The sequence below is a fragment of the Thunnus maccoyii genome, chromosome 14 (assembly GCF_910596095.1).
Source record: "Thunnus maccoyii chromosome 14, fThuMac1.1, whole genome shotgun sequence".
In the NCBI taxonomy this organism is placed as follows: domain Eukaryota; kingdom Metazoa; phylum Chordata; class Actinopteri; order Scombriformes; family Scombridae; genus Thunnus; species Thunnus maccoyii.
In genome coordinates, this window is record NC_056546.1 from 15,881,853 (window position 1) to 15,898,613 (window position 16,761).

The window sequence follows — 16,761 nt, forward strand, 5'->3', positions numbered from 1 at the left end:
TCTCTTACTTCACTGAAAAGTCAGAACACATCTTGAATCTCTACCAATTAAACCAGATTAACCTGAGGAGGTACTGGGGCAAAATGAGCGGGTGGGCCCCAACTGATCTTCGATTCCTCCCACCTTCTTTGCAAAGGGCAAAATCTGCCCCAGGATTGTTAAATGGTAATTTGAGGTCAATCTGTCAAACATCAGAGATATCTTAAAGTCCTCCTTCACTCAAAAATGTGTCTTACTAATTATTACTGCAGTTGCATGTTTGATCTTCACTGTGCAGAACGATGTATGTTCAGGATTTGATACCTGAAGGCTGTTTTCACATTCATCTGCTGAAGGGGGAAAGTCTCTCTGTTCTCATTTTAATATCAGATTAAAGAGTACCTACAAGTTGGATTTGTGACATCACAACTAATTTGGAGCCAATCGTGGTCCAGTATGCAATTTGCACAAGTGTGGTGTGGAAACTTGAAACAGTGCACATACACTGAAAATGGAATTGGACAGTGAAGTAGGAGACATCTGGTGCCCTGCAGTTAAACTTTTGAAATTAACAATATTTGCATATTCATAGATTCTTTTTTTTTAATGACGTAAGGAGGAGTAGATGTCATTTTGAGTTTTTTTGTGGAAAAAACATATCAGACATGAATTATTATTCAAAGCAGAGTAAATTTATGTTTTCGAACATGTCTGGAGGGGATCTTTAATTTTTTAACAAGTCATGAATAAATCTGTAGTCTGAATCATGTCAAGCTAACAGGGTGGCAATTAACAATTACTTTCATTATTGATTAATTGATTAATCTACAGATTATTTTCAATCGTGTGATCATTTTGCCTATAAAATATCAAAATAGTAAAAAGTGGCTGTTATAATTTCTTAGAGACCAATGTGATGTCTTCAAATGTCTTGTTATATATATATTCAGTTTACTATAATATATGACACAGCACAACCTCAAATCCTCAAGTTTGAGAACAAGCAAATTTCTGGCATTTGCTTTTATGACTAAAATGATCATTCACTTATCAAAATAGTTGCTGATAAATTGTCGAGCTGTTGGTCAAGCTATCAATCAACTAATCGATTAGTCAGCTAATCTTGCAACTAGCAAACAAATAGAGCTGCAACGATTAGTCGATTAACAGAAAATGAATCACCAACTATTTTGATAATTGATTAATCCTTTTGAGTCATTTTTTAAGAAAAAAATATCCAAATTCTCTGATTCCAGCTCTCCAAATATGAATATTTTCTGTTTTCTCAAGTCTTATTTGATAGTAAATTTAATATCTTTGACATTTGACATTTGAGGACCTCACCTTAGGCTTTGGGAAACACAATGACCAAGATTTTTCACAATCTTCGGACATTTTAAAGACTAATTAATTGATTATTCGAGAAAATAATCGTCAGATTGATCGATAATGAAAATAATCATTAGTTGCAGCCTTACTAACAAATGACAAAACTGCTTCCCTACCCCATCCACTCCAACTTTAGTAGTTTACTGTCAAATACGAGCAGAGTGAGACATCTTACTTTTCTCTTACTTTTCACACTACTCAGGTTGATACCTTTCATGTAAATTGAATTTGTCCCGGAATGTCTTGTCGACTAACTGAATGATGTCAGTCTGGATTAAGCTTTTTATAACAGTTTTTATTTGCTGGATGTGGGTGAAAACGGTACAGTTTCATGATTCACACACCGGGCAGGTTGGGACGATGATGGGGGTGTTTGTTTTGTGCTCCGGCGCGAGGCGGAGCTTGAATTCCAAAGTGGAATGAATTTCCTCCCTCTACGTCACTCTGGGATAGGCTGCGAGCTAGCGAGCAACGCTGTCAGTCAACGGGGTTTCGGGCTGATTACCTACGCGTCCTCGGGTAGGTGAAACACAGAAAACATCGAATAATTACCTCATAATTTTATAGATTTCTTTATTTGTGTTTTTCTCGTTAATCTTGAGTTTTTTTGTAGTAGTTCCTCGCGCTTGCAATGAGCCGTTACAAAGTTGTAAGCGATGCTCTCACAACTACAACGGAAACTTTTGTCGTGAAGGCCTTGTTATTTGTTGCAACAGGTTCCCGATACGGGATCACAACAATCATGTTTTTTTTTTTTTTAAATGTTGGTTGAATTCATGAAACAAAGATGTGCTGTGTTTTTTTCTTTTAATGCAGGACGGGACCCCTAAGCAGGAGAAAGTCGCCTTGCCCATTGCGGGTTTAGGCTCTGGGATTAAAGTGCTCGCCAGTCCCACTGCTTTCGTCGAAACTGCCAGCGGGGATTCATGCTGTGTTGGCTAGCTAAATGCGGTACGAAGCTAAAATGATGCCGGTGAGTTTATGTTTTATTCACTTAACTATAAGTTTCAACGTTGTCCCATAGCTAAATATTAATATGTCGACATGTATATATATCGCCGCACAGACCCTGCAGTGTCACCGCCGTGTTTACCTGAACATTTAAATTGACGTGGCAAGTTAAAGCGGCGGCTACTCTGTGCCATTACATTATTCCCACGGCAACCCTAGGCTTCTGTTGTGAAGTTTATTAGGTTTGACAGCTGTGTGTGTGATCTCTACTTACGGTTATAAGTCACGTCATTTATTTACTTTCTGAGATATTCCCGGCAAACACGGCTGTCTTCCTTGGAAGCTAGTCAAAATCGTCAAAATGCGTCATCTGTCTATTCCATGCCGGGATAATTAATATTTACCTGACAATGTTGCCCATAACTTAACTGTATATGAATCCTTAATTGATTATTTGCCAACTGATTAATTAATCGGCTACTGTTTTGATAATCAGTTAATCGTTTTGAGTCATTAAAGGAAAAAAAGTCCAAATTATTTGATTCCAGCTTATTTTCTGCTCTTTCTTTTGTCTTCTATGACAGTAAGCTGAGTATCTTTGGGTTGTTGATTGTTGTGGACAAAAACTAGACATTGGAGGAAGTCACCTTGGGCTCTGGGAGACAGTGATCGACTTTTTTCCCCACTTTCTAACATTTATAGACCAAACAACTAATCAATTAATCGAGAAAATAATTGACAGATTAATCAATAATAAAAATAGTCGTTAGTTGCAGCCTTAATATGAATTCACACTATCAATTCACTCCATTAAGTAAAAGGCTTTGTTAGTGTTTACACATACATTCTACACACACACACACACACACACACACACACACACACACACACACACACAACAAGCAGAGGGTACTTGCCAAGTCTGGCTGGCACTACGCTAACCTCAGCTCTGGACCCCTGCCATGTCATCATCATCATCATCATCATCATCATCAGAGGTCTATTGCTTTTGCTGCAATGCAAGGCTCTATTTCTCAGCACATATGTGACAGTAGTTGGACAGTGGTCTGTGTGAGTGTGCTCATTGTAGAAAAATAAGATCTTTTTTTTCAGCATTATTTAAATACTTCTTGGGTTACCCTTCAAAATTTCCTATAACCTTGGGCTGACGTCATCATATTGTCTGTTTTGTTAAACCAACAGCCTTAAAGGACAGGTTCACATAGCTTAGGTCTGTCTTAATACAACCATCAGGTGCCCATATGAACACTCACCGAGATTTTCCTAGCTGTAATCATTCCTCCTGTTCATACTGTCTGTTAAAAGATCCCCTTCAAAAATGTGCTTTCAATGTAAGTGACGGGGGCCAAAATCCACTGTGTGTCCACACAGTCATCTTGTGCAAAAATGCATTTAAAAGTTTATCCGAAGCTTATATGATGCTTCAGCAGTCTGAGTTAGTCATATCAAGTGGATATCTGCCACATTTACAGTCTTTTTAGCATCAAATCCCCTCTTTGTGTTTCCCTGTTGAGCTGTGGTGGAAGTATAGTAACAAAAAGATGGACTTTGGCACTAAAAAGACTGTAACGTAGAAAGATATCTATTTGATTTGACTCATTTGAACGGCTGAAGCTTCATATTAGCTTCAGATAAACTTTTAAATACATTTTTGCACAGAAGGAGGCTTGTGATGTAGGCTTGTGATGCACTTACAATGTACCTACATTGTAAGTGCATCATGAAGGAATCTTCTAATAGCCAGTATGAACAGGAGGAACGATTATGATGAGAAAAAACAATTTCAATGGTCATCTGGACACCTGTTATCCAAATAGCTCATTTTTTTCTGTTGGCTGGCTAATTAGTTAATCTACTGATCATTGTAGCACTAGTGGTGCTTCACTACTAGTTGCCATGTGGTGCAGTTAATTACGAAAATGACCTTCATAATCTGGATATTAATAATGTGGAATGCAGTGTTTTTCTTTACCATCTCAGGTTTACTTTAGGTCACATGTCTTTGGTTAACAAGTAGCCTAAGTAAAGTCACAATCTCTACAGCACAGTTACACCTTGTTTACAATGATGTTTAATGACTAGTAGGAAATCTAATGTAATTCTGTGTGTAAGTGTGGTGGTAATGTTGCCCTTCTTTGCTCAGACCTGTGCTTCCAGTTAAACGGCTTGGTCACTGAATTAATCATCTTAGCACTAGAGATAGGGTTGTATTTGGATGACTCCTGTCTGGTGCGTGACCTCAGTCTGCTACTCCCACACGGCCATTTGTTATCATCAAGCCCGCCTGTGGGGACACCAATATAAATTGTCACCCTTACATGTTTTCAATCAAGATCTATTTCTTTATAGGCCTCATTAGACCTCGGTAATTGCCACCTTTTACCCCAATTCTGTCACTGGAGAATATATATGTGTGTGTGTGTGTGTTTTGGTGTGTTTGAATGAGATACAGCTTCTGGTGTTCGCCTGATAAACACAAAATGGCCTCTATATAGCCGTGTCTGATGTGAGGTATTGTCTTAGAAATTACAACCACAGCCCGTGACCCTGCTTGTACAGGCCAGGGGCTCGGGGGTAGTGGGAATGGTGTCGTAATTGCTGGCTGGGATGGTAAATAGGGGGTCACTGTTTTCTGAACACAATGAGCTGCAGGGACTCTTTAGCTGCGCGTTGTAGAGAGCACATTGTGTGTGTGTGCCTGTGCTGTGGCAGCACCCTGATAAGAGATGCACACCCTTTATTGAACCATAGCACAGTATAACTCATATACCTCCCTGATTTACCGTCTTTCCATGTCTATTTAAACCAGTTTTTGTTCTGCAGACTCTTGTTGATGCAACATACAAGCTAGAATTCTTTGCTGGTTTATTATGTAGCACATATTTTAGTTTAGTTTCTAACAACATTTTTGTGTTTGATTAACATCATTCAGGGAATAGTTTCTGCATGATTTTGAATTTTTAATGTCAAAGGCACAAATCCTATATCACTTCCTCATTCCTCTCCCATGACAAGAGTTGCTTGCTGTGGAGATTTTGAAGTAGATAAACTTTTGTGTGCCTGACCTGCATGATATAGGTTTTACATTCTTTGGCTGCACATATTTGTAGCTTTTTTTTGCTGTTGCACCACAACAATTTCCCTGTTGCTAGACTATATGACGGTGTTATGACGGTGGGAAAATGAGGTGATGCACTGCGAAGCCTGATTTTGCTGTCTGTGTCAACAGAAACCCGAGTAGGCTTTCTCTGCGGCCACCACAGGCTTTGTGTTTACTCTGTGAGAGAGTACGTAGTGGTTACGTAAGCAGACCGTCACATCATTGGTAGCCAAGGACATTCAAGGGCAATGTTTTGACTTTTATCTGAAGAAGAAGAGTTGTCAGGATGATTATATTGGCTGAAAAGAGTGTAAATACAGTAGTGCCAACCAAGGAAGCTGTTTATCTATGCAAGGTCTTCATACCATTGAGTACTGAATCAGTCATCACAGGGCAGAGCAGGAAATATTTGATGAGGTAAAAAGGAAGAACTCATTAACGGCTGAAAGCTTAGCCAAGCCTGTTATCCACAATTGATGATTTTTTTTTAAGGAAGCCAAATCATTTTCTTGAATGCATACTTTCAGACTGTGCAGCTCACTAATGCCACAGTCCAGCATCACATTAGCCTGGTTTCAGAGAGGAAGCTCACCAGAGTCACCTGAGCAGGTATCGGCTTACCTACCTTAGAATACTGAGTGACCTGCGTTACTCAGTATTGTATCTGTGAGGTGAAAAGCTGAATTACACATTTAAGTGGTACAGTTCCAGAAAGACCCTCCCCCTTTCACACAGTGAGGACATTGTAACAGCATTGTCTGAGGAAACACTAGTCTAGCCATGGGGAACAGGCAGGACATGGTTCAGAAATGTACCCAGGGTGGTCTGGGAATCAGCTTTCTAGGAAACTCATGGCCCTGTTTTGACTAAATAGTCCCAGGAACTAAGTCAGAAATCAACAGTCCCTGTTCCACCGCATATGAAGAGCCAGGAAGTTTAGGTAAATTCAACAGATAACTGAAATCAATGGCTTTTTTTAGACTAAATATTTTGCATGTGACAAGATAACAACACAGTTGTTAAATTGTTCTTTATAATTTACTGCTGTATGACTGTTATGTTTGAATGGATGTTCTTCTGCTATATCACTAAAAGTGCTGCTGCATGAGTAATACCCCTGACCTAGGGACTTTTTGGGGACTTTTTGGGGAGACTGAAACTATTGCAGTGAAGCCATATTTAGACCCTGGTAAAAGTGTAGTTAATGTTCTTGAATCCCAACATTTCCCAGAAAAGTGCTATCATACTTTGCCTCCTCCAGTCCCCCGCTCTCCTGCTTCTCTGATGTCTCTTTTGCATATGGCAGATTAAACGCCACAATGACATCATTCTTTTTTTTTTTTTTTTTAGGAATCTAGTTAGCATCTGCGACATTTTTAATCGCTAGCTCTTGGCTTTTAGCTTGCCTCATGAGATAAGAGTTGATAAAAGATTTTTTTGCATACATTAAAATACATACAATCCATACAACACACACCTGTTTTCACAATTCTATTTAATGCTTCAGTTTTCAGTCAGTTATTTATATAGCTCTTTTAGGTAATTCAAATCTGTGTCTATTATCTGTAATATTTGAAGAAAACTAAAAATAGGTCTTGGCTGTTAAGCTTTTACATTTTCCTGTGGTCTGTTGTTACTCTGAATGACTTCACCCAGCCGTCAAGATGAATTGGAAAAAAAAAGGATAAATCCTCTCCATTCAGCTTAATTTTGACTTCCACTTCCCTTATCTCCCAGATAAGTAGGAACTGTCTCACCATGTAGACCAGGAATGGCAGAGTATTGCAAGAGCACAGTTTATGAAGTGATAGGCTGAGTACTGCAGTGCAGACAGAGAGAGGAGCTTGTCCTGAACGAAGAGTCACAACTCGCTGCAGCTTCTGTGTGTTGTAATAACTGCATGTTTCTTCTGTTTTTTTTTCTAAACGTTGCAGCTGAATGAGTCTTCTGCGCGCTCTGATTCCCTCTGCGTTCTGCTGTTTCTTACCCCCTGACCTTTTCTCCCTCGCCCCCTCATCCCCCTAATGCAGTAATAGAGAAAGAGAGAGAGTGAAAGAGAGATGAAGAGGAATAATGCATAAAGCCATTAGGGAGTTTTCTGCTGCCTTGCCTTTTTGAAGGACTGCTATGTTGGAACTGTGTCAACTCTCGAAAGTGTGGCAGGGAGAAGCGAGATGCACACCGAGGAAGATGCTGCTGCAGTGTCTTACAAACTTGCTGTAATCAGATTCAGAGGTGACTCCCTCAACAAGACCCAGTTGAGTCATTCGCTTACCACAGCGATATCTGTAATTGAAAGTGCGTGTGTGTGTAGACAGAAGGCCCAGCAGCCCAAAGGTAAGACCCCTCAGGCATGGTCAAGGATATGGCCCCTATTATCTTCTGCTGCTGTCACCCTGCCTCACACGGTCCGCTTTCCCAGTTGTCCCAGTTCTCCCGCAGGCGTTAGATCAGATGTTGTGTATCTGTGGCAGTCAATCTTAGTGCATTATATCAAGCCTGTCTGACACCCCTGCTTATTTGCTCTGACTACATCCATGCCCCTCCAAGGCTGGGAAATAGTCAGAACTTGCTCTGATATTTATAAACTATAGATAGAGGTGTGTTTTGTTTTGGCACAGTATTCATTTACTCTCAGATATTGTACTATTGTATCTTTGGATTATACTGCTTATTACCTTAATTGTTACAACTATATAATTGGGCTTCACTTGTCAATCCAACACACCCTCAAATGATGCAGTTTATTCATGTGTGTGACTGTGTCTCACTTTAACAAAGTCTTACCTACTGAGATAATTAGCATAATTAATTTTAATATTCTTGTTTTAATTTATACTGACTGTACTTATGTATTCACTCTTTTATTAGCAGGAGGTTGTAATCAGGTCTACTTGGGACCATAATGACACAGTGTAATCTGCACTGGTTTATGGGTTCTCTGTTTGACATTAAACAGTCTGAAGGGTCATTACACTGCACTGGTAGCCACAATGTGCAACTTTTACGGTGAATGATTAAAATCAACAGCAGGCGTCTGTACAACCGACCACAACAGGTTCAGCCTCTTTACTGTAGTTTAAATAGTGCTGGAACGGTTACTTGAGGGGTAGATTGACAAAAAATTAATAATTCTTACAACTGAATAATTATGTCAAGTTATTTCGAAACATTTTGTGGTTACAACTTATAAAATATGAGTATTTCCTTTATTTTGTACTATATTAAATTGACTACATTTGGGTCTTTTGAATCTTAGCTGTTTTAATTTTAAGTGCAATTTGAGGTGTGAATTTGTATTTTTTTGTTGACATTTTTATATTCTGAACAATAACTAAATTATCAACATAAATAAGCTGAATGTATGTAATGAAAACGTCTTGTCACAGAAGGTTGAACCATGCTGTCTAAGAAAAAATGACACATTAGCAAATTTCAGCTTTAAAAGAGAAAAACTTTACGGACAAAAAACAAAGTGTGGTACTCGTATTGTAAGAACTGGTTTGAGTTGAAAAATATGGGACCGTCAGTCAGGATATCTAATTGGTTCTTTAACATCAAGTAAGATAATGAATCATCTCTGACGTTGTCGCTGGTGGTTTTAGTCGTGTTGATGTCAAATCTCTGTGGCAGGACGGGCTCCCATTTGCTAGTTGTCCTGATGTTTTGGAGTGATTCCATTACAGTACAATCCCTCGAGATTTGTCTATTCTTGGACACAGGAAACTGCAGTGGCAGACAGTTTTGATCACTCTTAACTCAATATGCGACAAATTGCATTTGGACAATGATCTTGAGAGACTTGCGCTGTGGAATTGACCTTCACAAAGTGAGAGTGGGGTTGCAAGGAGGGACACATGGATTGATATGCTGTTAGGCTTGACGTCAACATATGAGCGCTCTTCTTTTTAATTTTCCTCTGCATTAAGATAAAAGTTATCTGCCAACTGCTCTGTTTATGTGCACCACTCTTTTACTACAGTGCACATGTACGTTATCAGAATGATCAGTGGGAGTGCCGCACACATGACAACACAGCATTCCTTCCTGTAATTGGTTGCGGCTACAGTGTTGATTTTTAAACCTCAAGTCATCTCAGCGTCCCCTGTCTAAACAACTGGACAGGCTTGAAAAGCCTGTTCCCTCAGGCCTGCAATCAATGGCATCTACTTCAGGGGCCCTTAGGCTTTAATCGGAGAAGGGATCCAAATTACACAGTAAAGGGCCAAATCAGCATCTTATGTAGGGTTTACAGCTGCTGTCTTTAGTATATTTTGCACAGAATAGCCCACACCTTCCTACAGGCACTGTATCTAAACTTTATACAGGACAAAAACAAAGACAAAGAAGCCCGTTTCCCTACAATAACCCAGAACAATTGTTACAGTATATCTCTTTGTTTTTTCCTGTTTCTCTTTCGCAACCTCTCAACCCTTTTTCAGCACAGCAGGTCAAGTAAACGCTGCCAGCTGCAGTCACTCTCTTCCTTTTTAGATGTGCTCTTATTACAGTGTCTTCTGTCTGAGGGTTTGATGTTACAGCCTTTCATCTCTGAGAGACACACACCCCTATGTGCGTTATTTTGTCTGTAACAGAGGGTCTTAAGTGCATTCTGCTGACCTCCAAGACTGTGTAGGTTTTTGTTCTACCCAGGTCACTACAATACCTAATTTTATGGATTCAAAGACCTTAAACCAGGTGCTGAACAGTGAAATATACTCATGAGAATGAACACCTGCATAGTTGGGCTTTCTCTTCAACTTAAGGCCTGTAGCCTTGCCGCAGGCCATTGAATTTAAGCTTACTATTGTAACACTGAGCCAGTAGTCTGGTGAAAAGCTATATTTTTATATAGCGGATTAACTTAATCCCCGAGATATAGCCTCAATGACCTAGCCTTATAGCTGCTCTGCTTTGAGAATATCTACAGTGCAGGCTGCTGCGTAAACGGCCACATTTCTTTGCACTGGCTGTAATTGTCAGTTTGCAATTTTGAGCTGTCACATCAGTCCCTGACCTAGGGAGAGGGCTCCGCACAAACTTCGACTTAACCGATGCTGTGATGCATTTTGAAATTTATCACTATAATAGTGAACCACCACAGCAGCAGTAGCAGCCGGTCCCCTCTCTCCTTCCCCTGGGCGATCTCTTTGTTCTGTCTCAGGTAGGAGGAAAGTGCACTTCAGCAGATGCTTCTGTCACCCACTCTGATAGGCGTAAGACAAGTGTTACCCATTTTTGTCACACATTGTCATATTAAATTCAAATTGGTACCGTTCACTTCTCCGGTTCTGTAAGGCCACCTAATGCATTCTTGTTAGGTATTGTGCTTTGAAACAGGCTTATCAGGTTGGTATTGAGCTGTTTAATTTTACTCGCTGTTGTATCTATGAATATTTAATGATCTCTCACGTTGTTTGGCACAGTAGAAACAGGGAGTAAGGAGTCAGGGCTCCTCACCTCACCTGTCACTTTAGGTAGACAACTGCAGGCAATCTTTTCCCCCTTAATCAGGATAGCTCTGGTCTGCAGTAGGGCTGGGCAGTATGGTGCAAATTAAAATGTTATAATAACTAGAAGACTTTTTTCTGAAATTGATGGAAGTTCAAACTGGACCTTTCATTTTCTTACATCCTTTCTCAAGCATATAAGAAATATTTTTTTTGGAAAAGCTAATTAATAATAATAATCCACCAGCCAAATGGCTAGTGAATGTTCAAATTTTACCAGCCACTCAATAGATCACCAATGTTTTTTTGGCTGGTGAGTGAAGCAAATCTACCAGCCACTTGCATATTTTACCAGCATTTGACTGGTGGCTGGTGCTAATTTCGTGACCTGATAATGTGGAACCCTATTTATCATATTAATTGTTTCCTGTGTGTATGCAAAGATGTATGAAAATTGGCCTGATTAGCTTATTTCATCATGTATTTAAAACACGTGTGCAATATACTAACCCATAAGCAGTGACCGCATGCATTAGGTGGATGAAGGTCAGCAGTAAATGCTAACTCATCTAGATGGAAGCTTTGGACTGGCTAGCTATGGCCCTGGATCATTAACTTTAGTGCTGAGAAGAATTGGCTTTCAGTGTAGGCATAGCCACCACCCCCAAAGACTCCAGTCCCCTCCCATCAGTGTTTCTGTCTCCTCACTCTCTTTCACTCCCACTCTCTCCCAGCCTCCAACCCCCCCTCGCTCTGTTGTCTCTCTTTCACTCTCCAAATATTAACAGGGTCATTTGAATGTCCTACATTGCTGGGAAGTTGTGATGATGTCAGCTGCTCTGCGTAGATCTCTGAATGGCTGTTTTGGAATCCTCTACTAAAGGGAGATACGTGAAATTGACCCCAGCTGAGGGTTTCTTTTAGTTACTGCCTCTGACAGTGTCATTCATTGTGGTAACTTATTTCAGTTTAGCTCACAACTACATACCACAAACACTACAACCTTTCTGATTAGCTGATAGGAGGATACGTCTTGTTTTTGACTTTGTTCTCTTGGGTGGTCTTCCACCACAGAGCTATTAGGTCTTCCATGGGCAGTGATGAACACAGTCTGTTCACAGCTTCCTGTACTGTAGATTACTGACAAGGATGAGTCACCGCTACTGATTTGCTCTATTGATGGGGATCTTTCATTTACATCCCCACGGAACAAACCAGTTGAGTCATGCCCTCTGAGTCAGACCATCACCCCTTACTTCCTTCCCGTTCCCCTCATCACAGCGTCAAACAAACCTGGTCCGGTTGTGTATCGTTTCTATGGAGATTGTCCAGAGGAAACATGTCACCTGCCCACTCACTCAGGAAGTTTCATTTGAAGAGGAAAAGGGAAATAAAGCCACTTATCTTAAAGCTGTTGCACTTTTGCTCAGTTCACCCCACAGTTCAAAAGCAACACAAATACTTTTGTTTCTGCAGCTGCTCTGCATGTTCTCGCCCCCTTTCCAAGCCCTTTGTGTCTGTGACCCTGCTGACCTGATGTTCCCACCATGCCCCTGTAGGCACGGCCATTCACGGCAGCCTACTGAGAATAGAAAAATCTGACAGTCTAACCTGGGGGTTTCAGACAATGAGAGAGGAAAAACAATACTATCCTAACAATTATATGCTTTCCAGGTTATTCTAGTTCTTTGGCTGCTGCTGCTTATCCATTGCAGCAACCACTGAAGTCACTGTGAATACTTTTACATTGTCTGCCAAAATCCGGAGCTGAAACAAACGGTTCAATAAGTCAGGTCCTGGCACGCCCTAGGGCACTCATGTTATAATATTGGTTTTATTACGGCCTTATCAAAGCTCCAGCTTCTAACGTGTGATCAGATTACAGCTGGAAGCATAGTACGACACGACCCTAAAAGCCTCTTAAGCATACATCTGTTTATGACTACAGACAGACTACGTTTTTCACTTTCATTGCTTCTGTCAGTGTTTGTATAGGTTTTAAAGCATCACGCAGGCAGAAGATGACATTAAATTCCCAGACTTGTATTTGTAAATTGACTGTCACGGCCATAGTTTGACAGTCTTTTATTAGACTGGACTCCTGATGCCTGTTATAGCTATAAAAATAAATAATATCCTATATAAATATTGATTTGAAACTTTCTTGAACAATGTTTGTCAGCAGTACACTAGCTGTCATAGTTTCAGTTTTGAACGTTAAAGATGCTTGCTGTTAGACAGCTCAACTTTCTGCTCAGTTTCAGTGTGTTTATTTTTTGCTGCAGTAACTGAAGACTTCCACATTCCACTTCTATCAGTGACAGCTTCATTGAGATAGTCCGTTTCTCTTTAGTCGTAAGCCAGGCTCAACCATGTGTCAGTCACACAGACTTACAAATTCGGCTTCTCCAGAGGTCTCCAGTTCTGCTTCTTCAGAGTGCTTGGCAGGGATATTTTTGTGTGTGTGTGTGTGTGTGTGTGTGTGTGTGTGTGTGTGTGTGTGTGTGTGTGTGTGTGTGTGTGTGTGTGTGTGTGTGTGTGGGATTGAGAGATCTCTCACGGTGGTGACAGCCGTAGTTGGTGAAATGGAATTCGGGAAGCTGGCCTCTGATTTCTGTGTTGACATAGAGGAATGAGGGTTGGGACACTGATACTGCTTTCAGCAAAGCGCACATGTCAACGCATGCACGCACGCCCACACACACACACACACATCAAACCATAAGAAGACTAGAAGAGTGCATTCAGTAGCGTGCAGATCTCCACTAGGTGTGTCAGGGTACAACAAATCCAAACTTCTCAATTTAAACACGGTTATTTATTTAGAATATTTTGTTTGAACATACCACACAAAATAAAACCCCTCCCTACCTCCCTCTCCACTCCCAAACAAAGAAGAGTTGAATCTCATTCAGTTGTCCCACCCGGTTTCCCTTACAGTCAAGATGGCGATGAACAACAAAAACAGAGATTTATTCACCTTGTACTGTGCTTAACTTTAGTGGATCATAACATATCAGGTATGGAATTAATCTGCAGATGCTCCACTTGAAGATGAGACCAAACTTTTCTATGGATGTCAGTTTTTGAGCCACGACAAAGGTCAAAATGTGGCCTGTAACAGACTTGTTTTTAGCCTAGCCGATTGCCGGAAATGCCTTTCACTGCAGTTGTTGATTACTTGCGGCCCCAACCAGCCGGTTAAGAGGAGCAAGGATTCAGCAGTCAATTGTGGTATAAAACACGTTATAAAATAGGTTTTTTCAACGATTGTGAATCACTGCAACCATGAGAGGACACACACGATAAAACATAATAAGACACCAATTCCAGAGAATTACAGCATTCATTCTGCTTCCACCACCAGGATCCTCCATCTTGTGTTGTTATTTAACCGTCTAATTTGTCCTGCCATCTGCTTTTCTCTTTCCTCAGATGTTCCTGACAGTATACCTCAGTAACAATGACCAGCATTTTACTGAGGTTCCCGTTACCCCGGAGACGCTGTGCCGGGATGTGGTGGAGTTGTGCAAGGAGCCAGGGGAGACGGACTGCCACCTGTCTGAGATGTGGCGCGGATCTGGTGAGCGACTGTGCCAGTTTACTCGGTGTTATCTGTATCCATCTACTCATCATTGAAAACAGGACATTTTCAGTCACGTGCTGTTTTGTTTGTGGAACATGTCTGTATCCCAAGGGACAGGAGTTCCTTGTACAGACACTTTGTGTTCTTCCTTTAATTAGAGGGAAATGGCTTCTCTGAAGTAGACCATATATGGAGATTAGCCGTGTGGTCAACTGCTTGGTAATTTCTTTTTGAAGGGCTTATCTCCTTTGGTTCTGAAATGCAAATGAAGTAGAGCCCATAATCCCTGTAACAAACACAACCACCCAGACATCTCCCACATCTCTCAGGTGGGAGGGAGGGTTTGAGATTTCATGCCTTCCCCCATTTTCCCCATCTCTCAGAGTCAGGAAGTATTCAAAATCAGAACTCAAGGAGCCAGGGTGCGTAACTGTTTCCATGGTGATGCTGCTATAAGAGCGAAGAAAGTGCCAATTATTGTGTTTGAGTACTTCCACAAGTAGCCTGAAAGGAGACTGCTAACTGCTGAAAAGATTGTCTCACTATGCAGCCATTTCTCACTGCAGGCCATTGCTGTCTCTCCTTGAAAACACATCAGTGACATTGTGCATCAAGTTTAGATTCAAGCTAATGATAATCTGTACATTACAGTACTTACTGATTTGTTTTGCAGTCCTGTCGTTATAATAAATTGGCTTCATTGACCTCTACTTGACTGTAACGTGTCAGTCCATTTATGTAATGAAATGGTCTTATGCAGGTTAGAGAAAATGTCTCAGGAATGGATGATGAGCTTTTTGGCTCAGTACCAGCCACAATAATTGACATCACAATCACAGTTGTTTTCCTTGAGGTCATTGCTCAGAGAGATCAACCAGCTGCAGATGATGCTGAGGAAATGAACCTCTTTTCAGTGTAGGCCGGCAGTGTCAGGCTACTGGTTGGACAGGATTCACAAAGCAAACCTCATACGCACACTTGACCTACATTGGTATTGTCACATGTTCTAATCTTGCCGACTTAATATAATTAAAAATGTTAAATATTCATTTTATGGGTGTGTTTTTACCCCAGCCCTGAGCCCTAAGGTGTTATTATGTATTACATCTGCAGAGCGAGCTGTAGGTGAGGGGGAGAGGATGCTGGATGTGCTCCAACGATGGGGACAACACAGGGCAGAGGTGCGCTTCTTTCTGCGTCACAACCGAGCCCCTAGCAGGGAGTCGGGTAAGTGTTCATTTACATGCACACGCACACACGCACCCCGACCCACGCATGCAACAGATAATGAAACACAAGTGAGGGTTTACTTCTCTCACATAAGAGTCATGATTTGGGCAAGAGCTGTCCTCCACAGAAAAGACATTTGACACAGACTTGGTAAACTCCAGAGATGCCTGCAGCCTCTAAACATACATACAACCTCTCTGGAGGTTATTCGGGAATGGAAATTTTCATTAACAGCCTGTTTTGAACCAGTCCACCTCTCCTCTCTACACTGCAGAGGTTTGGAAAATGTTCTCTAAGACTGCCTTTATCCAGGAAAGGGTTTTATATTAGCAGGCCTCAAATCCCTGAACAAGCCTTATTTAGCCATACTGGTAGAGGCCAGGCTGAATGCAGGGTGTCCCAGTCACATCGTCATAAGCCTGTTACTTTTCAGTTTTCTTAGGAACACAAAAAACCCTAGTATTTTGGTCGTGTGCTATCCTCTCAGCCCCCAGTTGCGTAACTAAGCCCTTTTACCCCTCACAGCTTGAGTCTGGCCCAGGGATTAGATGGCTGTTTTCCTTTCCTGTTATCTTAGCCTACTCTTGTTTTCCCACACTGTTAGCTCAGCCCTGCTCAGTCTCTGTAACACAGTTCTGTATTACCTTCTATAGTTTTCATTTATGGAAACTATAAGTATGTAAAAGTCAGTTAGAAGTTTGCATAACCCTGATGCTGCAGCTATATACAGGTCAGAGGACCAGATTTACTCTCCACTGTATGGAGCTAGATGAGTGATTTCATACAGTAAGTCTCTCATTGAGTCTTAGCATGGTCTTATGTTAAAATAACACTTAAACAGTCTATGTATTTAACATACTTACTGTTTGTCAAGGGTCATCTAAAACCATTATGCAAGCTAAAGGGCTTTGGTCATGGGCCAGGGCTTTAAAGATGAGATCTGGATTGTCAGATCCCCCCAGCAGTCAAATGCCGCTAGCATGTCGGACATAAGTGCATCCATGTAGGCAGACAAGCACGTACACATACAGTCGTGGGACCCACTCACAGGCTGT

The 16,761-nt window shown here is 41.0% G+C and overlaps 1 protein-coding gene across 2 annotated transcripts in view; it reads left to right on the forward strand.

Annotated features, from left to right (window-relative positions):
- Window positions 1–1,786: 1,786 nt before the first annotated feature.
- tp53bp2a (tumor protein p53 binding protein, 2a) overlaps window positions 1,787–16,761 on the forward strand; it is a 33,897-nt gene continuing 18,922 nt past the window's right edge. For both annotated transcript variants that reach the window (XM_042433418.1, XM_042433419.1), the window contains exons 1-4: window positions 1,787–1,887; window positions 2,185–2,341; window positions 14,326–14,473; window positions 15,590–15,703. In XM_042433418.1, the coding sequence (XP_042289352.1) occupies window positions 2,315–2,341; window positions 14,326–14,473; window positions 15,590–15,703 (289 nt within the window). In that variant the 5' untranslated portion in view covers window positions 1,787–1,887; window positions 2,185–2,314. The remainder of the gene's footprint in view (window positions 1,888–2,184; window positions 2,342–14,325; window positions 14,474–15,589; window positions 15,704–16,761) is intronic.